General features: G+C 37.2%; 6 protein-coding genes across 11 annotated transcripts; 4 read left to right on the top strand and 2 right to left on the bottom strand.

Annotated features, from left to right (window-relative positions):
• Window positions 1-233: 233 nt before the first annotated feature.
• Window positions 234-3470, bottom strand: LOC116010540 (WPP domain-interacting protein 1-like). Its single transcript, XM_031249999.1, has 3 exons — window positions 3335-3470; window positions 1960-3045; window positions 234-1211 (listed from the first exon to the last, which is right to left on the bottom strand). The coding sequence occupies exons 2-3, from the start codon at window positions 3041-3043 to the stop codon at window positions 502-504; spliced, it is 1794 nt and encodes a 597-aa protein (XP_031105859.1). The 5' UTR covers window positions 3044-3045; window positions 3335-3470; the 3' UTR covers window positions 234-501.
• A 2249-nt stretch (window positions 3471-5719) lies between these two features.
• LOC116010737 lies at window positions 5720-6317 on the top strand. Its single transcript, XM_031250251.1, has 2 exons — window positions 5720-5924; window positions 5998-6317. Exons 1-2 carry the CDS (start codon window positions 5720-5722, stop codon window positions 6315-6317), a joined length of 525 nt encoding a protein of 174 aa, XP_031106111.1.
• Window positions 6318-6475: 158 nt separating this feature from the next.
• On the top strand, window positions 6476-7659 carry LOC116010736. Its single transcript, XM_031250250.1, has 2 exons — window positions 6476-6614; window positions 6890-7659. The coding sequence occupies exons 1-2, from the start codon at window positions 6476-6478 to the stop codon at window positions 7657-7659; spliced, it is 909 nt and encodes a 302-aa protein (XP_031106110.1).
• A 1368-nt stretch (window positions 7660-9027) lies between these two features.
• Window positions 9028-14686, bottom strand: LOC116009947 (PRA1 family protein G2). 6 transcript variants are annotated; one of them, XM_031249158.1, is made up of 5 exons: window positions 13598-14686; window positions 12418-13029; window positions 11940-12334; window positions 9622-11019; window positions 9028-9416 (listed from the first exon to the last, which is right to left on the bottom strand). In XM_031249158.1, the coding sequence occupies exon 1, from the start codon at window positions 14627-14629 to the stop codon at window positions 13970-13972; it is 660 nt and encodes a 219-aa protein (XP_031105018.1). In that variant the 5' UTR covers window positions 14630-14686; the 3' UTR covers window positions 9028-9416; window positions 9622-11019; window positions 11940-12334; window positions 12418-13029; window positions 13598-13969. The 6 variants fall into 6 exon arrangements, with proteins under 6 accessions (XP_031105018.1, XP_031105023.1, XP_031105021.1 ...); XM_031249161.1 differs by lacking the exon at window positions 9028-9416 and having other exon boundaries at window positions 9599-9728; window positions 9819-11019; XM_031249160.1 differs by lacking the exon at window positions 9028-9416 and having other exon boundaries at window positions 9599-9722; window positions 9819-11019.
• LOC116009946 lies at window positions 10132-13707 on the top strand. The gene is made up of 2 exons (XM_031249157.1): window positions 10132-13041; window positions 13598-13707. The coding sequence occupies exons 1-2, from the start codon at window positions 10140-10142 to the stop codon at window positions 13636-13638; spliced, it is 2943 nt and encodes a 980-aa protein (XP_031105017.1). The 5' UTR covers window positions 10132-10139; the 3' UTR covers window positions 13639-13707.
• Window positions 14687-17034: 2348 nt separating the features above from the next.
• On the top strand, window positions 17035-23323 carry LOC116010196 (chloride channel protein CLC-f). The gene is made up of 9 exons (XM_031249485.1): window positions 17035-17534; window positions 18199-18607; window positions 18855-19049; window positions 19925-20379; window positions 20483-20587; window positions 21913-22146; window positions 22274-22486; window positions 22563-22795; window positions 22902-23323. Exons 1-9 carry the CDS (start codon window positions 17190-17192, stop codon window positions 22981-22983), a joined length of 2271 nt encoding a protein of 756 aa, XP_031105345.1. The 5' UTR covers window positions 17035-17189; the 3' UTR covers window positions 22984-23323.
• Window positions 23324-23800: the final 477 nt, after the last annotated feature.

Here is a 23800-nt window from a genome sequence, read left to right as displayed (position 1 = left end):
CATTTTAGATAAAAATTGCACAGATAGAACTAGATTGAACAACTTTAGCAGTCGAGAATCAAAGTGGTAAAATCCTAATAGTCGAGCTATCAAATTGAATATTAACTCATTTCTCCTACTAACATGACTACATAATATAAAATTATTTAAATATAAAGAAGAATTTAATAATGGCACAGTTTGGTAATGACATCATTGAACACATTATAACTTGCAATGAATAAGCAAAGATGTGGCATCATGCAATGAATGATATTCCATCTTAAAAATTTAATTCAACAATGAAGAAAGTGAACAGTAGTATATTATACAAATACAGGATGAGATAATATCAGAATGAGAAGACACGAAATATGGTTGATCGGTCTATCGATCTATCTATTGTCTATAAACATCTCAAAGAAACTACGCAACTGATGCTCAAGATTGCTTAATGCTGAGATGAACAGTGTACAGAAGGTAGGGAAGAAAAACCGAAGCTCTAATACTGCCTGCAAATAACTATGTGGGTATGACCTCAGCTTGATGAGGAGATAGCTGCAACAAAAACAGTCCAACAACAAGAACCAGTAATACCAGCTGCAAAAAGAAACACCATGTGTACTTAAAAACCTCCTTCGGTAGCTTTACAGTTTCGTCATCATCAGCTGTGGCGATGATATTTTCACTGTAATTCTGCGACCTCTCATCGTCACAGTTGGGTAGAGCGGCCTTTTTTGGAGCACATCCATTTTTGTTTGCCATTTCTGCTTGGGTTTTAGCTAGAGCCTTCTGATCTTCTAAGAGGCTAATTTGTGCAGAAGTTTTTTGATTTCTGACTGCCTTTGATATTACCAAGAACTCAACCTCAGCTTCAAGTTTCTGCTTAAAAAGGCTCTCAAGCTCAGTTTCTATGCTTCCAGCCTCATTCCTTGAGCTGTTGCTTATAATGGCTTCGAGCTCAGAGATTTTAGCTTCTTTCAACTTAAGCATGGTTCTTGCCTCTACAAGCTTGCTTTCAGAAAGTTTCACAATCTGTTTCAAGCTAATCACTTCAGATATCTGGGAGTCAAAAGAACAGTGCACACTATCACCAGATTGCCACTGATCAGATGTGCTTGGTCCATGGTCATTTAGATCATCTGAAGTGAACTCCGACGGTCTACTGCCATTCCCAAGTGGATCATCAAAGAGAACATCATCCATTCCCAGTGCTTTAAATTTTTCAACCTCTGCAAAGAGATCAAGTTCTTATAACTAAACAGAACTGAATAACATGCAGAAAACCATCACTTTGATCAGAAACCATAATCATGTTGCAATTTGCAAGGACAGAGAGAATTTAAACTGTTGCTCCATTTGTGTCAAATTTTATATCACGAATTCATGGTTCACTTTCTCATACGTCAGTAGAAACATCTAAATTTACAACCCAAAGCAAACATTTGTGACATCACAGCAAGCTTCAATAAATATAGATATGGAATTATGTGAATTAATCTGTAGAAATCTAGCAAATAGATTCAGCAAGCCATCAAAGCACCAAAACAATATTTTATGTTTATAACTGCAAGCCTAAAATGTTCTAAACATAAGGCTAAGAAACAGATGCGTAAATAAATGGCACTACGCAAAAACAGGCAGCTCCACAAGATGTAAGGATTAGGTAGACTTTATGTTCACAGTAGAGTTTCTATTTGAAACTCTTTCAGTCTTAATACTTGAGAATAAACCCATTTATCAAGTTCACTTCTATCAATATCCAACCGGTCCTGACTCCAAGTTGTAAACACAAACAACTACCAAAAAGAATTCCTCTTTATGAATAAATCTAATACCATACCAGTTGGCACACAGCAATTAGATAAACATACCACTTGATTGAACAAACAAAAACAGAAAGAATGCCCTATGTATCGCCAATGCTGGTAATAACTACATAATTATTGCATAAAATCAATAATGTGATGGAAACCTCACCTTTTTCAAGTGCTTCCTGAGCAGTCTGGAGTGTGAAGATAGACTCAGCCAGAGGATCAAAATCTGTTGATGTGCCATGATTCTCACTTTTCTCATTTTTTGCCTCCCAAGACGCTTCTGCAGCTAGACCCTCCTGCAAGAAATCTCCAAAACCTCCATTACTTTCCCTACTATAACTAGCCTGGAAGTAGCTGCTATCTTTTCGTACACTGTCCTCAGCTTCATCACTATTCTCTCCATCATAATTCATTGATCTTCCTTCTTTTGTCCCATTATTGGCCACAAAATCAGTGCCCCTAAAGACAAAGTTGGAGCTTCTTGAGTCGGATTCCATGCTGGAATGAGAGTTTTCTATCTCAATTTTGTCCCTTTCTCCTCTAGGTTTCTTACTGGATTCCATCTTATTCTTTCCCTTTTGGCCAAGCTGAACTGAATTAACTGAACTATTTCCGCTCAAACTCACCCAACTCTTATCACGTCCATGTTCAACCACAGGTTTGGTGTACCGCATTTTTGGGGCACTAGCTGCAGTTGAAGACCTACTGCTCTGACCCTCACTGTTCTCCGAGTCCGTCCCAGCCATGAAAGCAGGTCCATTAACTGCCCCTGTATCACCAATTCCACCAAAGCAATCAAGCAGCTGACCAGGACTCCTCACAAAGGCAGCTGTAGATGAATTAGATCCCTCACTTTTCTGCATTACTCCAGCAGAAAAATTCCCAGGTTTCGCTGGATTATTACCTGAATGTGGCAAACCCCTCTTCAACATCTTGCTAGTGTCTACGTTAGTATCCCCATCCATCCATGGTTCTCTTTTGATCCTCCTCCATTTCCTCAAACCCTTTCCTTTCGTACTCAAAAGTATAGGTGTAGAATTGACATCCACAACTGGAGGCATATCCCCAGCCTCCTCCACAGCTTCATTTCCCTTCCCATTCATTTGCTTTTGCTCAGCCACGCCACATCCATTATTTGACACTTGTTGTTCAGCCGAATTAGTATCCAACTTTTCAGCATTTATATTGCTTATTGCTTCGTTATCCTGCGCAGATTCAAGAGCTGAACATTCCCTCTCCAATTCCATCACTACAACAATTACAAAACTTTCAGCTCAGATGAAGAAAGCTCAGAAATTCAATATCAAAATCAGATCAAGATCAATAAGTAGCAACTGAAATTCCGGCATAGGATTAATTGATCATAATCTTGAAATCCGCTAAAACTGATAACTCTTTTTTTTTAATAGAGTAGTTAGAAATCAGTATTCTCCAATACTGTATCGAATCTATCAAAACCAGTTGGAATTTAATTTAAGAGAAGCTAATCAAACTGAAATAAATGAACATTAGGAAGCAGAAAGTAATGATCATCGTACCTTTTGTTTCATTATTGTGGATTTTGCAGATGCGGAAATAGAGAAACCCTAGAAGCTCTGTGGATTTGAAAATTTATACCCTCGAAATTTAAGGAGATCAGCAAATCAGCGATCTCTGTTGATGGAAATGAATTTCGTTTCTTTCTTTTTATTTATTTATTAAATTCTTTTTAAAAAAATTATTGTCATGTTAATTTTTAATTAATAAAATATATTTTTGACGATTGGTATTGGTTGGCACGTGGGAGAGTCCAGAAGAGGGCTGAATGAATAAGTGCTGGAATGGTGGGTGATTGGGTAATGGCTCCAAAATAGAAATTTTTTATTTATTTATTTTTTTAAATTGTATATTTCGTCCTTTAGTTATATTAGTGATACAAACTTAGGGTGTGTTTGGTTGGTGGGTTTAGCCACAAGGAATGAATATGAAATTGATTGTTTGTGTTTGGTTGATAGGTTTTGTTAATGCTACTATGGGTTTGGAATACCCCATTAAATAAGGGTTTCATCTCCCTTCCTCCTTTCTTCTTCAACTATTAATAATCATTCTCATTCCACCCAATTACCAAACATGTTAAATACTTTCACCAAAACCCATTACCATTACCAAGTATTTGATACCCATTCCGATTCCCATGTGCGAACCAAACGCACCCTTAGTCATTGATTTATATATGTAACTATTTTAACTCTTAAGTTATACATGAAGTGACGATTTTAATTTTTCAGCGTTATTTCTACCACAAATTTATCACTTAATAAAGTGGTTGATTTCTTCTTTCAAGAACTAAAGTTGCCCCTCCATGCATAATTTAGGGGTTAAAAATGCTCATACATATAATTCAGTGACGAAATCTGTAACCATGGGTATAACTAGATAACCAAAAATGTAACTTTCCTCTTTTTTTATAATTCAAAATTTTCAGCTTCATATGAACTCATTATCCGATTCATGAAGAGTAAATTGAGTCCATCTAGAAACCCGATTAACTATGTGAGTGACTTGCAAGAAAGAGCCATCTAGCAATATATTTCACAACCTTTAAAATGTAAAAATATACTGATATTAGTCTAAATCCACATACTTCTTCAATGTGGACCAAAAAATTCTCTTCAAGACTTTTTCAATCTCCATCTTTTCAACTTTATAGGTATACTTAAGGAATTAATTTTCACTCACTCATTATCCATTTTGAATGTATAAATATGCAAAACCCATCTCTTCACATAGAATAGTTTAAATTCACGTTGATTCCAAATTAGTTGTGAGTCCCACTTAAAATGACCATTCAATGCCATTGTTCAATGGTTTAGACGGTTAGATCTCTTATAATTAACCAAAGAAAAATTCGACAAGGGATTAGAAGAAAATGGTTTGCTCTCTTTTGTTTGACTAAGAATCATAAGAGGTGCCAAAGGCCTTGTGATCAAGCGGCATAGTTGTGGCCCTCCCAATATGTGACCCATAGTGATCAGCAACTGCCCGCATGCACCTACAATTGCCAATCGTACACAAACGTAGGGCGCTACATGTCTAGTCGATAGGGTACTTGCTTAGTCAGACGAGGCCTAGGTCCCCCCCCCCCCCTTTCCTCACTTTTGTACTTTGAGACTCTAGATTTTATGTTTCTTCCTTTTGGACTCTAAATTCTTTACCTCCTTGCCATTTGCACCCCAAACTCCCTAAATCTTCACCTGTTGGCCCCAAAATTTCTTCTCTATACTTTAACCCCAAACTACAAGTCTCTCTTGTCTAGACCCCCAAATTTTTTAGCTCTTTGCACTTTGCACCTCTTATCCTCAACCTTTACACTCCAACACCTAAACTTTCCACCGCCTAATTTGAACTCCCCCAACCTTCTTAGGCCCAGCCTACAGCTTTCCTTAGTCCCCTAGGCCTAACACTACTCATTATTATATGGATCATAGTCCACCCGTGTGAATCATAAAATAAATGCATTTTCATATATTAAAAACACATTATTTGTGTATGTAAAGTACATTATTTAAGTATTGAAGTACATTATTTTGTATATTATCAAATAATGTAAATTCATTACACAAATAATGTATTACTCATAGTCCACACAGTATTATAAATTAAAAAATTATTTTTAATATACTAAAAGTATATTATTTAAATATTAAAAATATATTATTTTATACATTATTAAATAATATATATTTAATACACAAATAAAATATTTTTAATATATTAAAAATGTACCTTATATTCATTGTTAAGGTCAAAATTTACCGCCTACCACATATCCACTTCTGACTTCGACTTCAATCATTCTATGAACCTAAGCCCAATGGATTCTGACAACATCATGCTAGCTTTCGAACTCAACCATTATCTTAAAAGGAAAACTCAGGGAAAGGATGGGTTATGTTGGAATCAAAATGGACATGAGTAAAGCCTTTGACAGGGTAAACTGGGACTTCCTTCTAATGGTTATCTCAAAACTTGGTTTCTCTAATCACATTGTCAGTTTGGTTCGCGAAATGATCTCTTCAGTATCTTATACACTCCTTCTTGAGGGTAGAGCTATCGGATCTGTTAGTCCAGGGAGAGGGTTAAGACAAGGTGACCCCATGTCACCATACCTCTTTATTCTAATTCTGGAAATTTTCCATCTAATGATTCTGAAATGTCAAAGGGAGGGTTCTATTCATGGTATTGCAATTGCTAGAGGTGCCCCGTCAATTTCAAATCTGTTTCTTCGCTGATGACTGCTATATATTCTGCCAAGCTACCGCTCATGAAGCAATCACACTTAAAAACTCCATCGAATCCTTTACTTCTGCCTCGGGTCAAACAATCAATCTCACCAAATCTACCCTCACCTTTAGCAAAAATACTGATGTGAATTCAAGACATGCATTCTGCAACATCATGGGTATGAGGGAGGGGAATCTTAATGGGAACTACCTTGGCTTACCATCACTAATTGGGAGAAATAAACGTGAAATTCTGTGATTCATTAAAGACAAAGTGGTGGGAAGAATCAAAAGCTGGACTCATAAGTTCTTATCTAGAGCTGGGCGCGAGATACTCCTAAAGAATGTTTTACAGGTCATCTCTACATTTGCCATGAGTGTCTACCTATCGAACTTTATAAGGAAATTGAAAGGATCATGAATAGTTTTTGGTGGGGCTGTGAAAGGGAAAGAGCGAGAGGTATCAGGTGGAAGAGTTGGGAGAGATTATGTGTTCCAAAGCAGCATGGAGGTATGGGTTTCAGGAAGATACGGGAATTCAATATTGCTTTGCTAGGTAAATAAACCTGGCGTCTCATTAATCAACCTAGCTCCCTCCTTGCTAGAACCTATAAGGCTAAATACTATGCGAATAGCAATTTTTTGGATGCACAACTTGGAAGTAACCCCTCCTTCATTTGGTGTAGCATTATTGAAACACAAATTACTATCAAAAGAAAAAGCAGATGGAGAGTTGGTGATGGTGCATCTATCAATGTTTGGGGTGACCCGTGGCTACCAAAGAATGACAATCCCCAAACTCCTCTCATGGGAATATTATCAATGTCTCAGCTCTCATTAACCCCATAGAACCCAGGTGGAATGACACTCTACTTAACTCCCTGTTCAACCATGAAGATCTGATTAGCATTAAAAGCATCCCTCTCCCGGACTCGAAAATGCCTGACAGCATTAAAAGCATCCCTCTCCCGGACTCGAAAATGCCTGACAAAATGATTTGGATGGCTCTCCCGGACTCGAAAATGCCTGACAAAATGATTTGGATGGAGGATATGAAAGGTGTTTATACTGTGAAAAGCTGTTACAAATCTCTCATGGGCAATTATCAGTCAACTCAAGTTCCCTTTTGGACGAAAGCCTGGAAATTTATGCTCCCTCCAAAAATTAAGGCTTTCTTTTGGCAGTTGTGCTCCAATTCTCTGCCTACTCACGACCGTTTGAGAACAAGAAATATTCAAGTGCCGAATGTATGTCAGCTATGCAACACTGAGGAGGAGTTTTCTTTCCATTTATTTGTGTGTTGCCCTCTTGCAAGGGACTGCTGGAACATCCTTGGTGGAATCAACTATCACACTTCCACCTCCACACTTGATTGGCTTGAGCAGATTTTCACCTCAAAATCTGATGATGATATTTGTGCTTTAATTTCTGTTTGTTGGAAGATATGGAATGCCAGAAATGAAAAGATCTGGAATCATAATATCCTTCCGGCTTCTTTCATTTGTCACTATGCTAAAAATTACTTGTTTGAGTGGTCCACTGTTACCACTATAACTGACAGGTCTCTGGATCATGCTCACTGGATCAGACCACCTTCATGAATGCTTAAACTCAATACAGATGCTGCTCTTGATCACAACACCAATAGGATGGGGTTCGACTATGTGCTTTGCGATTTGGAAGGTCACTTTGTTGCTGCCTGCCGCCTCCCGTGGGATGGTTTATTTAAACCTGATGAAGCTGAGTCTATTGCCATACGTGAAGTCCTGAAGTGGATTAAAAGCCTTCACCTGGACAACTTGCATGTGGAAAGTGACTTGCCAGATTGCTATTAATGGCATTCTTCATGACTTCAATTTAGATTCATCTCTGAACTTATTTTTGATGACATTAGAAAAATAGCTTCTAGTTTTACTAACTTAAGCTTTATGTTTGCTAAACGGTCCGCGAATAGGGTTGCCCACTGTTTAGCTAGGGAATCCTTATCATTGTCTGGCCGTATAGACTGCTTCTCTGTCCCTTTTCCTTCCATTGCTCACGTTTTGAGCTTGGATCTTGATTAATGAATTACCTCGTCTTTACTTTCAAAAAAAAAATGAACCTAAGCCCAATTTCTTCATCAATTATTATTATTATTATTATTTATATATGATATTTAATTTGAAGGGCAAAATGGCAAAACTTTGATAGGTAAGTCTCCACATCATGCCTAAAGAAAAAAATAATTTATATGTACAAATGTACAATGTCAGGTCAAATCATCGAATGATAGCCTGTGAAAGTGTCTACTTATTATTATTATTATTATTATTATTATTATTATTTAGTGTCGGGATGATTAATTGAAACTTTTTTGAATTTAATGATTCAATCACATTTTACCAACTGTACCAAATATAAAATAAAAAGGGCGAGCAATGGGGCACAGCTCTGAAAATAAAATAATGCAAAGAACGGTACACAATGAAAGCTTGGTGGAAATTTTAATACCACATCAAGTAATGTCAGATCTGTACACCTATGTGCTATGTACAGTCTGTGGAAATTTTAAAAAATTAAAATAAAATAAAATGTGGTTAATTAGAAAAATGGGTAATATTTATTTAGAATTTTCAACTTAATACAAATTTTTTAAAAGTAGAAAATGCAAATGAATTTCTGTTTGATTTTTTTTTAATTCAAGTGGGACCCATGCTTTTTGACAAATGGAAACTTGGAAAAGAAAAAAAAAAAAAAGAGTTACAAAATTAAAAATACGAATGAGATAAACTAAACAGGATAATTTTCCACAATGATTGAAGTGACACCTTTTCGTTTCAATTCTACTAATGAAAATTTGATATAAATGGTTAATTATATATATAAATTAATTTGGTCTTTAAAAAAATCTATATATTTAAAAACTATGGACTATATTAAAATTTTATTAAATCTAAAAAAAATAAAATGTTAAAAATTAAAGCAAAATGTCAGAAAAGATAAACTAATAACAAAAGACTAATTTGTTTTCAAAAAACAAAAAAACAAAAGACTAATTTGGTTTTTGAGGCATGAGAAAAATAAAAGCCAAATGGTGGCTCTCTTTTCTTTCTTCAATCATCCAGGCAAATTGCAAGACTTTGATTGACAGTTTCTTTTACTTAGTTTCTCTTCCTGGGATGTTTCACTATCATAACAATGATGGATCAACCAAAGAAATTTTGTATTCAAGGTTGAACTGTAAACCTGCAATGCAGCTTCCATTCCCAACAGTGAAAAGTGGAGGTGTGTTTCTGAATGAAGGAGACCCACAGTTGAAGAAGAAGATGATGATACATACTTTCACGCGTAGATATTTTTCCTGTTCCTTCACACTCACCTTCTGTTGATAAGTGCTGTTTTCCTGTTCCTTCACACTCACCTTCTGTTGATAAGTGCTGCTGGGTCACCACCATACTTTAATTTTCTGTTGATAAGTGCTGCTGGGTCACCACCATACTTTAATTACTCTGCAATACAAATTACTTCAACAATCCAGCTGAACCTTCTACTTCAACAATCTTTTCCTGTTCCTTCACACTCACCTTCTGTTGATAAGTGCTGCTGGGTCACCACCATACTTTAATTACTCTGCAATACAAATTACTTCAACAATCCAGCTGAACCTTCTACTTCAACAATCCAGCTGAACCTTCGCATGGGCAGCTCAATTAGTCACAGAGGTAAAATTTATCATAAGAGATCAAGAATCGAGTCTCATCAATGATAGTATGAGAGCAACCTCTCAAATAAGGGGGCTCGAGTCACCATGATTTACCACTCTTGCAATCCTGTCAAACCAGAGTGTGAGGGCGCCTGGGGTGGGCGATTCCACCTTTGTCACAAGAATCCAAGAATCCAGCTGAGAGGTCCAGTGTTCCTGATTCCTGTCAGAGTGTCAGCTCAAAATAGTTGTGGGCACTACAGACATATATGTTATGGGAACTCCCTTTCTTTTCACCTTGCTGAGACAGCCACCCTCGGAGCTATTAAGATATACATTATTCAACCACAAAATCAAAAGTTCAAAACCCATTAGAAGGTCTACATTCATTGCATTACTATGGAAGCAAAACAGGCCATAGACCCTCCTAAAGAGAATCTATATGTTTATACCAAGTCTCTCACCATCAAGATACCAAGTTCTGGCAACAACCCAGGTAAGGGGGTTCTGATTAATACTTTTGCTTCAAATACAGATTCTATACCTCAGAACTTTGCAGCATTTTCCATGAAATTGTCTCCAAATAACTCTCCTGCACTCATCTCTCCTCCATCCTCAGCATTTGTCTCAGCATTACAATCACCTTATATTTCTCCCAGGGCCACCTTAGTTGCAAATCAGCCAGCAGAAAAACCGATAGTTCTAGCCACACTCTTCCATCCCTCCCCACAACCATCATATGGTGGTTCGCAGTCGGACAATGTGCCTAGCACCTCCTACACTCCACCTCTAGAAAGATATGATTTTTCAGGTAAACCTGCAGGCAAAAAGCACAAGGTTATTACCCGTGTTCCTGTCTTGGGACAGGATACAGATCCTCGAATTTTATTTTCATTTCCTGTCCCTCGGATTTCATTTGCAAAAGCCACCATCTCACCGGCTTCCAATGCCAAATTAAGGAGCTTTGATGTGTACATAGGATACCATGGATGGAACCCAAATTTAGTAAGGTTTTGTAAGTGGGTTAAGTCAGAGCTTGAGCTTCAAGGAATTGCTTGTTTTGTTGCAGACAGAGCAGCGTATGCAGATAACCAAAGTCATGAAATTGTTGATAGAGTTATTTGTTCAGTAACCTTTGGTGTTGTGATCATCACCAATTATAGCCTCTTTAACCATATGAGCCTGGAAGAAGTAAGGTTCTTTGCGCAGAAGAAGAGCTTGATTCCCTTGTTCTTTGATATGGATGCCACTGAAGTTGCTAGTCTTGCAAATCATCATTCTGAAAACAAGAAATTTGAAGACTCATTGGATGCAGTATTAAAGTTCCATGACCATAAATTGGAGGCAAATAAGGATAATTGGAGAAGCTGTATATCAAAAGCAGCAGGGATTTTGAGGGACAGGCTTGGGAGAAGAGTAGCTGATAAGAATACAGAAGGGTTAGAGGAGTTTCCCTTTCCAAGAAATAAATATTTTGTAGGAAGAGAGAAAGAAATTTTGGAAATTGAGACAAAATTCTTCGGCTGTGGGGATTCTTTTCAGGACGAAAGTCCCATACCAAATGTTAAAGGAGGAACTCCGGGACAATCCCAAGGCCTTGCAGACAATCAAAGCAAGGAAAGACATAAAGAGACTTGGGTAGAACCAGTGGTAGGAAGTTCTCTAAAAGGACCCAAATACAGAAGATCAAAGAGTGAGAAGGATAAGAGCTTTCAGAACAGTGTGGTATGCATTAATGGATTGCCAGGTGTAGGAAAGACAGAGCTTGCTTTGGAATTTGCATATAGATATTGCCAGCGGTACAAGATGGTTTTCTGGGTATGCGGAGAAGCTCAGTATTTTCAACAGAATGTATTGAAACTGTCTCTTAATCTAGGCTTGGATGTTAGTGCAGATGGAGAGAAGGAAAGAGGTAGGATAAGAACTTTTGACCAGCAGGAGTCTGAAGCATTCAAGAGAGTGAAAAGGGAGATGTTCCAAGACAAGCCTTATCTACTGATTATTGATAATCTAGAGACAGAAGAGGAGTGGTGGGATGGAAAAGGTTTGCATGATCTAATACCCAGAAACACTGGCGGTACCCATGTTATCATCACAACAAGGCTTTCCCAAGTAATGAACTTTGATACCATGAAAATTCAGCCATTGCATGCATCTGATGCAATGATATTGATTCAAGGGAGACAGATAAAGGAGTACCTGGTTAGAGAGGTAGAAATTCTTCAGAGATTTGTTGAAAAACTGGAGAGCTCAAGTTTTGGATTGTGGATAGTTGGTTCCCTGCTGACCGAGCTTGCAATTTCTCCATCTACTCTATTTGAAGCTGTGAACCAAATGCCACTTGAAGACATAACTAGCTACTCTAGTTTGAGCATTGATGATAAAAAGTTCTGCAGAACCAATCCTTTTTTGATGAAAACACTGGCTTTTTGTGCAACCATCTTGCAACAAATGACTGCTAGAGAGAATTTCCTTGCTACAAGAATGCTTCAGGTTGGGTCCTGGCTTGCCCCAGCTCCCATCTCAGTCAACTTACTAGCTGCTGCAGCAAATAAAATGCCCACCCCCAGAAAAAGGTTCACGAATTGGACAAACTGCATAAAACGTACCCTCCTTAATTGCACAAAACAGTGTCTAACATGTCAAAAATGGAAGAGTGAGGAAGAAGCAGCCTTACTGTTAGTTAGGTTTGGTCTCGCAAGGAGAGCTAATAGGAAGCCTGGATGCTGGATTCAGCTCCATCCCATTACACAAATATTTGCAAAAAGAAAAGACGGGTTAGCTGCAGTCAAAGCCACTCTCCAAGGAGTAAGAAGTAGTGGGAACCTGCAAATTGATTCAGACCACCTGTGGGCCTGCGTTTTCCATGTATTTGGGTTCAAATCTGAGCCCCCAATAGCCCAGCTCAAGGCAATCGATATGGTTCTCTTCATTAGGAATACATTTCTACCTTTGGCTATCAATGCTTTCACAACTTTCTCAAGATGCCGCATAGCCTTGGAGCTTTTGAAAGGCTGCACAGATGTCCTTGAAGAAGTGGAGAGATCATTTGCATCCCAAATACAGGATTGGTATCATGGCTCTCTTTGCTGGAAAAAGAAGCCGCAATCCAACCAAAGGGTGGATGAATACATGTGGCAGGAGGTGACATTGTTGAAAGCCACACTGCTCGAGACCAGAGCAGAGTTGTTGCTGAGAGGAGGACACTTCGATAGCAGCGAGGAACTATGCAGAAGCTGCATAAATATCAGGACGGTGATGCTTGGCCACAACCATGCTCAAACATTAGCTGCTCAACAAACATTAGCAAAGTTAGTCAGGATGAGGAGTAAGATTACTAAGGATATGATGTTATATCTATCAGAACAAACTGTCTCAAACTAAGCTAGCTCAATTTTTTTAACACTGATTGTGGCTTTCTGTAGTCATTTTATTTCAGTTTACAGTCCCTTTCGCTATATTAGCTTTTAAGTCAAACCCCTATAGTGCCATCAAAGAGCATATTACAAACACCAGAAGATATTTAGATTTTAATATCCTGCTCCAAAGTGGCGTATTAAACCCTAGAGAGAGCTGCATGCTTCTCTCCTATATTAAATTATTAAACCATGCCCCGCAGGGCCAGCTCAAGTGGTAGACGACCGACCTAAAGTTATCACTCCACCGGTAAGGTGAGAGTTCGACTTCCACCAACAACATCGTGGAGCTAGGGCTCCCCGACCTAGAATTTGGTCTGGCAAGGGTTCCTAGGCTTAGGATTAGTCTATATTATGAGAAAACCTAATGTATCAAAAAGCAAAATTATTAAACCTTTTTCAGTTAGATTAGTTGGTGCCTCAACTTCACAGGTAACTTACCAAGAGCACTACTTGAAACATGGAACAAGTCACAATATTGAGTACAGTTTGTATTAAACCTATCACCCAATTCTGGGAAAAAGCTTGAATCTTAAAACACATTCCAATACAGGTGCATTTTGTAACTCGACAACTTTCAGCAAGCAATAACCACGAACGCTTCATTTCCGACGAAATAACTTACATCTCAAGCTCTCCCTAGTCCCTACTAGTGGAAATTCACACAGAAAAAACCACACCCAATAGATGATAAGCAAACTAGCAAACAGAACCTTCTTCAGAAGCAGATTTCCTTAATTCACACAGAATGTGTGATTTTTGGACACCGGCTCATCTCAATTCAAAGTCAAAGAGGACGAACTGTTAGGACTTTCAAGAGATTCCGCCATCATGCGAATTCGATACCAAGCCGTTTAAAACGGCGTCGTCTTCATCGAGGAAGAGCCCTTCCGGGTTCCTAAAAATCCCGTGAATAGCGGAGAGCGATATCCCAACTCCAACGCCAATCAGCAGATTGTTCAAGACTCCCGTGATCCAAAGAATCAGAGCCGAACCGATAACCAGGACTGCAATCACGAGCTGATCGCCAATGTGCCTGCCGAAAACAACGATCGGATCTTCACGGAAGAAGTATAGGATCAGCCAGAGCGCGAAAAGCAAGACCACGACGGCCAGCAGGATCGGCGTGCCTAAAAGCGACGCGGCGGCGCAGCAGGAGATGAGAATGGAGTAGTTGACAGCGAAGTAATTGGAATTTCGTCGGAGGCGGATCCAGACGTCGGAGGTGGAAGCCGGGAGGTCGAACGTGTTGGCAGTTGAGAGGAATTCCGGCCAAGGACGGCAACGGTTGAAGTAGGCGTAGAAGTTTTGTATCGAGCGTTGGACGACGCCTGATGCTGGTATGGGAATGGTGGTGTAAGTTGCGGCGGCGCCGGCGGCAGAGTGAGAGGAATTTACGACCCGATTCGCCGCCGTCGTGCTCGGTGAGGACATTTTGCCGTCCGGACAGTTGTTTTGACCGGAGAAGACCATTTATAGTATGTGGAATGTATTGTGTCGTTTTCTTTAGCCTATACTCAAACAGATTTGTTTAACTTAACCAAAGAGGCCTGTACAGGGAGAATTTCAGTAGTGTTATATCGTGGAGTGGACCCCGTTCAAAATTTTTAAACTTCTTAATTCTTTTCTTCTTTTTTGGTAAAACAAAAATATATCATTAAAAAATTATAATTGCGATCATTCAAAACTCCCTTCTCATATAAAAAAATCAATATAGTCGGCACTTTGATAGTTATTTTGGGCCACTTCAGTGCGAACAGATATTAGTCTAAGTACGGTATATGTTTAAAGGTTTTTCTTATAATTATAACTTACTCATAACACATCGTTGTCTAACAAAAAAATATATATTTGTGACATTTTAAATGACTTTGTTTTGATTTTTTTAATTTTTAAATAAATGAAAAAATATCCATAAAATCATTACTTTAAAGTTAAATACATAAATTGATTTTGAAAAGTTACTAGTGCGAGTACATTAAAATTCATTACTATAAGTGCATAATTTCACTACGGTGAGGATATAGATTCACTACTATTTGTGTCACTTTTGTGTACATGCAATATTATTTTTATGTACCTAAATTTTTATATATGTAATTGTACTCTTACTTCAATGTACATAGTATGCAAGGTAGATCTTGGTCCACAATATAATTTTTTAGGAGAAGTCAATGGTATAATTGCTTAGAGCATCGACTCAAACCTGTATTGTACTTCCAAAGTAATGAAAATCATTGAGTTAATTATGAACTATTACAAAATTAATTCTAATTAATTCTAAATTTTAACATAATAGTTAATTTGATTAAATTGTCAATTTTGGGAGTTATAATTGATTTTTAAATTCAATTTTTAAATGTCCCCAATGCTGATGAAGTCCTCTTCTCTTGTAAATATTCGTGGTTTGACAAAATGATTAACAATTACTGAAGTTCTAATTTTCACTTTCTTAATTTTAAAGATCTTATGGAAACTTTCTCCCAAACTCTCATAGATTCTTAGTGCCCCTTTGTTCACGTTTGTTAAAGCCAATAGCTAAGGTGTTCAACTATATTGTTGATCTAATCTATTTTTATCATGAAATTGATGATATAATGTTTTTAACACTATTGTAAGGTAAGGACTAAATTTTGAGAAAAGTTAGTATGACACACAAATTATACGGACTATTTGATTATTTGGATGGACTATCCGGTTCGCTTGTAATTGAACATGGTTTTTAATGGACAATATTGTCGTCACAAGAATATATTCTGACTTGGTACTCTTCATTTTCCATCAACTTACGTATGTGTCATTTTCTTTTGTTTTTTTTTCCTCATTTTATGTTAGGTTACTACTTTTTCTTCGCTTTTTTCCTTTATTTATGTGATGGGACTTTCAATATTTTGGCCTTTTCTATTTATTTTGCCTTATTATATAGTGTATATTACGGAGTACATCATTTTTAATGGTCGATATTGCCCTCAAAGAATAAATTTCAGTTTGTACAGTTCATTTTCCTTACGTATGTGTCCGTTTCTTTTATTCTCTTTTTCCTCGTTTTAGGCTAGGTTTGAGAGAACTTAGTCAAATTACACAATTAGCAATAAAAATCTAATCCATAGCTAATTAATACTTCACTTATCTAGCGAAGTAGCTTGTAGCTCAATGATACCTTTGAATTTCTCTCAAATGAGAGGTCACAGGTTTGAACGAACTAATAGTACTAAAAAACAATATTTCACATATTTATTATTTTGATGTTTTAAATTTAAGAAAAAATGGTCAAATAGATCCCTAAATTTTACACCAAAAGTCAATTAGGTACCTAAACTTTTTAAAAAGTGCAATTAAACGCTTTAAAATATCAAATTGAGACAACAATTCGGTATAGACGCGGAAATTCGACAACCAGCGGAAAGCGACCAAGGGATCCGGCTGGAGAACTCCTTCGTTACCGACGGGTTATTTATTTATTTATTTAAAATTATTTAAAATTTTATTTTTAAATGTGGCAACTGCTACGCCAACATATGTTTAGCTAAACAAGTCATTTTGGATTAAATTGTATGACTTTGTGTTATTCAGGGATCCAATTGCATTGTTTTGAGTTTGATGACCTAATTGCAATTTGGTGTGCAGTTGAATGACTTATTTAACCCTTATTCCAAATATACTTTCGCTAAAATGCATTACCACTACCAAAGTATTTGATTCCTATTACGATTTTTTTTGTGCGAACCATAATTCGGGTGTGTTTATAAATAAAATACAAATATATTACATTTTTGGAATTATGATTTTACTAAATACTTTTGTATTGAACATAAAAAATAGAGTATACGCAATGTATTTATTGACACCGTACCGTACACACGGTTCCTACTGAGAAAAACCTCGTAAAAATGAAGAAAATAGCCTGAAAATATCCCCAAAACCTCCTCATTTTGTTTGTTTCAGTATTGACTTCAACTTCAATCGGGGGATCTATGAATCCATCGTCTATCATTGATTTCTGTTTGGAATGGTGATGTGACAACCAGAGGACATGTCAGGAGGCGATTACAGCGATCACAAGCTGCATTTGCAGTGCTCGAATTCGTCGGTGTCGGAAGGAGGGGGAGATTTGGAGGCGCAGTCGTCGCCAAGGACTCCGGGCAAGACTATTTCAGATCTCTTGAAGCGCTTGGACCGAGGATTCTCTGATCGCCGATTGTCGAGTTTGAAGCGGTCCGATAGGGGGGAACACTCGTCATCGTTGCCTTCGGATCACGGGGTTGTCGCTGGGGATGAAGTCCTTGGCGATAGCGCGCCGCCGGAGTGGGCTTTACTGCTCCTTGGATGTCTCCTTGGCCTCGCTACTGGTCTTTGTGTTGCCGCGTTTAACCGCGGGGTTAGTTCAGAATTTTAATTTTAATTTTAAAACTGTTTTCTGTGCTGAATTTAGATTATTGTTTGATTTATCTGTGCTCAATTGTGAAAACATCATCTTCTCTGTTAGAGTTCTAGAAATTTGGTTGATTTATAGCTGCTATTTTTCTTGAAAGTGTTTTATTTTATTTTATTATTTTTATTATTATAATCCAAATTGCTGATGTGTTTCTGGTTATAATTGTATTGTTAAAAAAAGAAAGAGAAGTTGTTCTATTGATATGCGAGAATTGCATATTAAAGGTGGAAGTATTGAAACTTGACTTAGAATTTTACCTGATACACTTAAATGGTGCAACCCAAAGTGGGGGAGAATTTGCAAACACTGAGATGCTGCTCCCCACTTGAACATGTACTTTAAATTTTGGATTGCTTGTCAAATTGAAATCCAAGTATGCCTCAACTTCTGCAGGTAAGTTAGGAGATCTGAGAATTGTGCCAGAGATAATATCTGCTTTCTGAAATAAAATGAACAAAATCACAGTTTTACATACTATGGTTGTTTATTTAGTGTCTGCAAATTAATATGTAACATGTTTTGTAGTTATTTAACAGTGCATCCAAAATCATTTGTTTTCTAGATTGGTTCTTGAACATTTCATGATAATGAAGATTACTTGTCTTAGGTTCATGTAATTCATGAATGGGCATGGGCTGGTACTCCTAATGAGGGTGCTGCTTGGCTTCGTTTGCAACGACTAGCAGACACATGGCATCGAATTCTTCTAATACCAGTCTTGGGTGGAGTTGTTGTTGGCGTGCTGCATGGTCTAGTTGAGATATTGGATCAAATAAAGCAATCCTCCAGTTCATCTCAGGGGGGGCAAGGAATTGATTTATTTGCTGGAATCTTCCCTACAGTTAAGGCCATTCAAGCTGCCATCACTCTGGGTACTGGTTGTTCTTTAGGTCCTGAAGGCCCCAGTGTAGACATTGGGAAATCTTGTGCCCATGGATGCTCTGTGATCATGGAAAACAACCGGGAAAGGAGAATAGCTCTTGTCGCTGCTGGTGCAGCTGCTGGTATTTCCTCAGGTATTGCGCTTGTCTCACTGGAATTATTCATTTGCTCCTGAAGGTTGTTTTTTTTTGGCTTGATCATGAACTTCTTTGGGAAGAGCACTTTATTTTCAAGTTTTTTGCTATTGATCTAAGACATTACTCCCAGGGACATTAAGAGGGATGGGAAAGTGATTTCTTGTCCTAATTTTGTTCATTGCATGTGGATGCGGTAAATCCGACCTCTTGTTCATAATCCACTTATGTCATTCTTGTGCTTCAGGTTTCAATGCGGCAGTTGCTGGCTGTTTCTTCGCAATTGAAACGGTTTTAAGGCCATTGCGAGCAGAAAACTCTCCACCATTTACTACTGCAATGATTATATTGGCATCTGTTATTTCATCTACTGTATCAAATGCTGTCCTGGGAGAGAAACAGGCATTCACAGTGCCCACGTATGATTTGAAATCTGCTGCCGGTATTTGATCTTATCTGGTTTTTATATATTGTTGATGAAAACCTATATACTCATACTGTGGTAGGAAGTTATGGATATATTAACTCATTCATATTTGATAAACCCAAAAGGGTAGAAAAAGAAGATAGATTCTGTTTCTCTATGGATGCTAAAATTAGGATAAAACAGCAAAGTATGTTTTTTCAATGTAATAGTGCCAATTAAAATGATTAATTCATCAATTGGAGTATTGGACTTCTAGTATGCTTTTAGTGGCCCTGATTTGAGTACCTCAAGCTTGTGTCCAAGAGTCATGAGTGTGCTGTAATAAAAATTTGTCATTTAGCATTGATGCCCATTCTCAACTTTCACGTCAAGGTTGAATATTTTCTATGGCCTATCATGAGTTCAACAATTGAATGTTTCTAAGATCTCTTGATCACTTAATTTTTCTCTTGTTCTGTATTTTGAACAAAGTTAAATATCGCATAATGCGCATGTCAATGATACATAAGTGTAGGTAACAACAATTAAGTTTTCTGATGCTTAAACCAACTATTACTTAACTTGCCCACTATATACATGGTAGTTCTCTTCAGCTCTCACCTCTAGTGATTACCTGGTTGTTTAAAAAAATTCATCTCACCATGTGTATAAGTGCCACTATCATTGGTGATGATGAAAAGGGATGGCTATTCAGTGTTATTGTAGCTCCACCATGCATTCATTACCTGTTTGTAGCCTCTCTGACATAATCCTCGTCTATGTTGTGTGGTGTGGTGTGTGTGGACTTGAAACATGTTATCTTTCAGATTTCTTTGCATTTTATGTGAGCTTAAGAACTCCTACTGTTCAATAATAATACTCCTTCAATGTTAAGTGTGCTTCCTGTGCAGAGCTGCCTTTGTATCTGATTTTGGGAATGTTATGTGGAGTAGTAAGTGTGGCTTTCACTCGTCTAGTGGACTGGTTCAGTAAGGGTTTTAAGTTCCTGAGGGAAAAATTTGGACTTTCTGATGTTGTCTGCCCTGCTTTGGGAGGTTTAGGAGCAGGAATAATAGCTCTCAAATATCCTGGAGTACTTTATTGGGGTTTCACTAATGTTGATGAAATTCTTCACACCGGGAAGACTGCATCTGCACCTGGAATCTGGTTGCTAGCTCAATTATCAGCAGCAAAAGTTATAGCTACTGCTTTGTGCAAAGGGTCTGGCCTTGTTGGGGGTCTTTATGCCCCAAGTTTAATGATTGGTGCTGCAGTAGGTGCTGTGTTTGGAGGTTTTTCTGTTGAGTTGATTAATTATGCAATTCCAGGAAGTGGTGCTATTGCTCAGCCACAGGCATATGCACTGGTGCTGCTATTCAATTCTTATAGTATTATTGGTCTCAAGTTATTATTTCTGTACAGACAATTCTGGAATAGAAATTCACTTCTATAGTGCTTGAATGATGCAGGTGGGAATGGCTGCTACTCTAGCTTCAGTGTGTTCGGTGCCCTTAACTTCAGTTCTGCTGTTGTTTGAGTTGACAAAAGATTATAGAATTTTGCTTCCTCTTATGGTTAGTCTTGTTCCCCCAGGATCTGAGTCTCTAATTGGTCTTCTGCTGAGCATTTAAAGTTGTTACATGATTAAACTTAATGCTGATTTACTCTGTAAATCTCTTGTAGTAGAATGGGAATGTAAAACACTTAAACACTATATACTTTTTCTCAAAATATGGACAACAGAAGTAACTCTGAAAGAAGCACTTCATCAAGCCTCCAAAATTTTTATTGATTTATTTATTCCCTTTTTATGTATGGTGGAAGAAATCTTACATTTAGAGGATAATAAACACATGATTCTTTTATTCCCTTTTACCTTGCATGATAAATTGGCTAACCTCGGGGGAAAAAAGCATTTAAATGTACTTCTATGAGTTAATTCCAGCAATGGTCCTCCGACTATGTTGATTTTCCAAAATTAGTCCCTGACTTTTAATTTGGACAATTTAAGTCCCCTGACTTTAAAGTTCTTTCCAATGTTGGCCCTTTCGTAAAATTTTGGTTAAGTTGATGTCAAATGAAGGGGTAAAATTGTCCGGTCACCTGTATAGTGTATTATTACTCATATTTTTCATGTTCTATATGCTATATATATGAATATAATCAGGTTCATATGAGATTATATGGCTTCAATTGAGACTTCGACTGAGATTATATTCATATATCAAGCGTATAGGACAGGAGAAATACAAGTAATAATACACTAAATAGGTGAACGAACAATTTTATCCCTTCATTTGACCTCAACTTAACCAAAATTTGACGAAAGGACCAACATTGGAAAGAATTTGAAAGTCAAGGGACCTAAATTGTCAAAATTAAAAGTCGGAGACTAATTTTGGAAAATCAACATAGTCGGGGGACCATTGCCGGAATTAACTCTACTTCTATGGAACAATTAAAAAGTTCATATTGAATAACAGCCAAGAAGATCTTATGAAAATAGAGCATTTTCATATTGAACGCGTAAAATGGATATCGGGTAATCGGGTATTATTGGTTTTCCAAAAAAAAGAAGCTTTAATCTCACTTTTCAGTTTTTAAATGAAATTCAATGAAACTAGTTTTAAATCTTTTTTTTGGCTCATGTATAGTATTCAAACTAAATAACTAAATTTATCTAGGAGGAAATGACACTATATCTGTAGAACTAAAAACTAAAGTCTTTTGAATCTTGCTTGATTCTTAACTGTGTAGTTCAACTGGAAACTTGCTTTGGGCATCACTTTTCCAGTCTGAAATTTATGTCATTATTGTAGATCCAACACTAGTTACTTTTCATCTGATGTGTATTAAATTCTCAGACTTGGTTTTTGATTGTTTCAAATACTGTAAACAGGGGGCTGTTGGGTTGGCAATATGGGTGCCATCAGTTACAAACCAGCATAAGGATACAGAAACATCTGATTCAAAAAAGTTATCCAGAGGTTATTCTATTCTTTCACATGATGAAGATGAAAATGATGGAAGTTGGCCGAAAACTGGAGGGAGACATGACTTGGAACTATCAATTATTGGAAATGGGAATAATCATGAAACAATTGATGAAGACTTTGTTCTTGAAAATATGAAGGTATCGGTTTTTACCTTTCTCATTTGGAGCTTTTTGTAAGATGAATTCAAGTAATTGGACTTTATAACTATTCCTTGAAGAATTCTTTTTTCTATGTTTGTCCCCCTTACGTTCTGTGTGATATCAGGTTTCCCAAGCCATGTCTAAAGATTATTTGAAGCTTACCTTGAACCAAACCGTGAAAGAAGCATTGAAATGCATGCATGATGGCCAACAGCATTGTGCTCTTGTGGTGGACAGTGAAGGTTATCTTGAAGGAATTCTAACATATGGAGACATCAAGCGAAGTTTATTTAAGAACTCTGGGGATTCTCTCAACATGGAATTTTTACATACAGATGTATGTATTGTCTGCTGTAACAGTCAATAAGAATATTTTCTCTTTGCAGTTCAATTAAGCTTACACGCCTTTGCAGGAAAATACATGTCTCGTCTCCTCCATATGCACAAGAGGAATAAGCTACCTTGGAAGAGAATGCGGACTCTTAACTTGTTATCCAGATACCGAATTGGCGATGGCAAAGCAACTAATGGAGGCTAAAGGAATTAAACAGTTGCCGGTTGTTAAGCGTGGTAGAGACATCCCAAAAGAAAGAAAACGCAGAGTCATTGCTATTTTGAATTATGGTTCAATTTGGGATTCTATCAGGTGCCTACTTATTATATTATAGAATTGTTCTTTCTAGAGATAATGCAGTTCCCCGCTTTTGTTCTTGAAGTAAAATATTGATGACTTTTTGACACAACTCCTGCAGAAAAGAGGTTAATTGGCAGAAGTCAGCCTATCAGCAGGCAAGAGGAGACAATTCAAATCAGATAGTTCCAATTGGCCTTTGACTGCACAAAGGGTGTTTTGATTCACAGAAAACATACTTAAAAAAGCCTTCTGGTTTCCGCTTCGCTTGGTATAGAGCAATCATGTTATTCATTGATGGGAAATCCTATAGAATTGTCCTTTTTTTGGTGCTACAAGTGTAGTAATAGGCTCTCCTCTTGGCACATGGGAGTATTTTACTTGAACCCGTGATGAGGGTTTTGTCTCTATTTCCATTCGAGTGTAATATATTACATTTTGTAACATGTAAATTACGTTAACAGTAGTAACTGAAATTTAATAGAACAATGAAAAAATATACTACAGGTCTACAGGTAACAGTAGTAAGGAGTTTCCCCCTCAGCTGTTTGCTTCAGAATGGTTGTCCGGTGGATGAGCTAAAATTTCTTTACTCATTTGGTTCTGTTACTGCTGTGAAAGGTGTTAGGGAAACCAATCTGCTTGCTTCATACTTGACCTTCTGTTTCAAAATGTTAAAGTGGAATATTTTCAAAATCAATTTTTGGAAAAAAAAAAAAAACAGTTGATTTCAAAAGTTGTTTACTAAACATCTATATTAGCATTTTTATTATGTCAAAGTCAATGAGAGTATGTGATTCTTTGGATTTCTTAGGCTATCTAATTTCCCTGATTTTTTTTAAAGTTTTGGTGAGGTGGCTTGGAATCCTTGGATACACAATATATTAGAAGAAATTGGAACGAGGGTAAGTGTGCCGGTAAAGCTTTGGTGTAATAACTAACCTGCAAAACATATTTCTAATAATCATGTCTTTTATGAGCGGACCAAGCATATTGAGGTCGACTATCATTTTGTGTGAG

Source organism: Ipomoea triloba, chromosome 2 (genome assembly GCF_003576645.1).
Source record: "Ipomoea triloba cultivar NCNSP0323 chromosome 2, ASM357664v1".
Lineage (NCBI taxonomy): Eukaryota > Viridiplantae > Streptophyta > Magnoliopsida > Solanales > Convolvulaceae > Ipomoea > Ipomoea triloba.
Note: the sequence above shows the minus strand (reverse complement) of the source record. Positions and strands in the feature narration are given on the sequence as shown.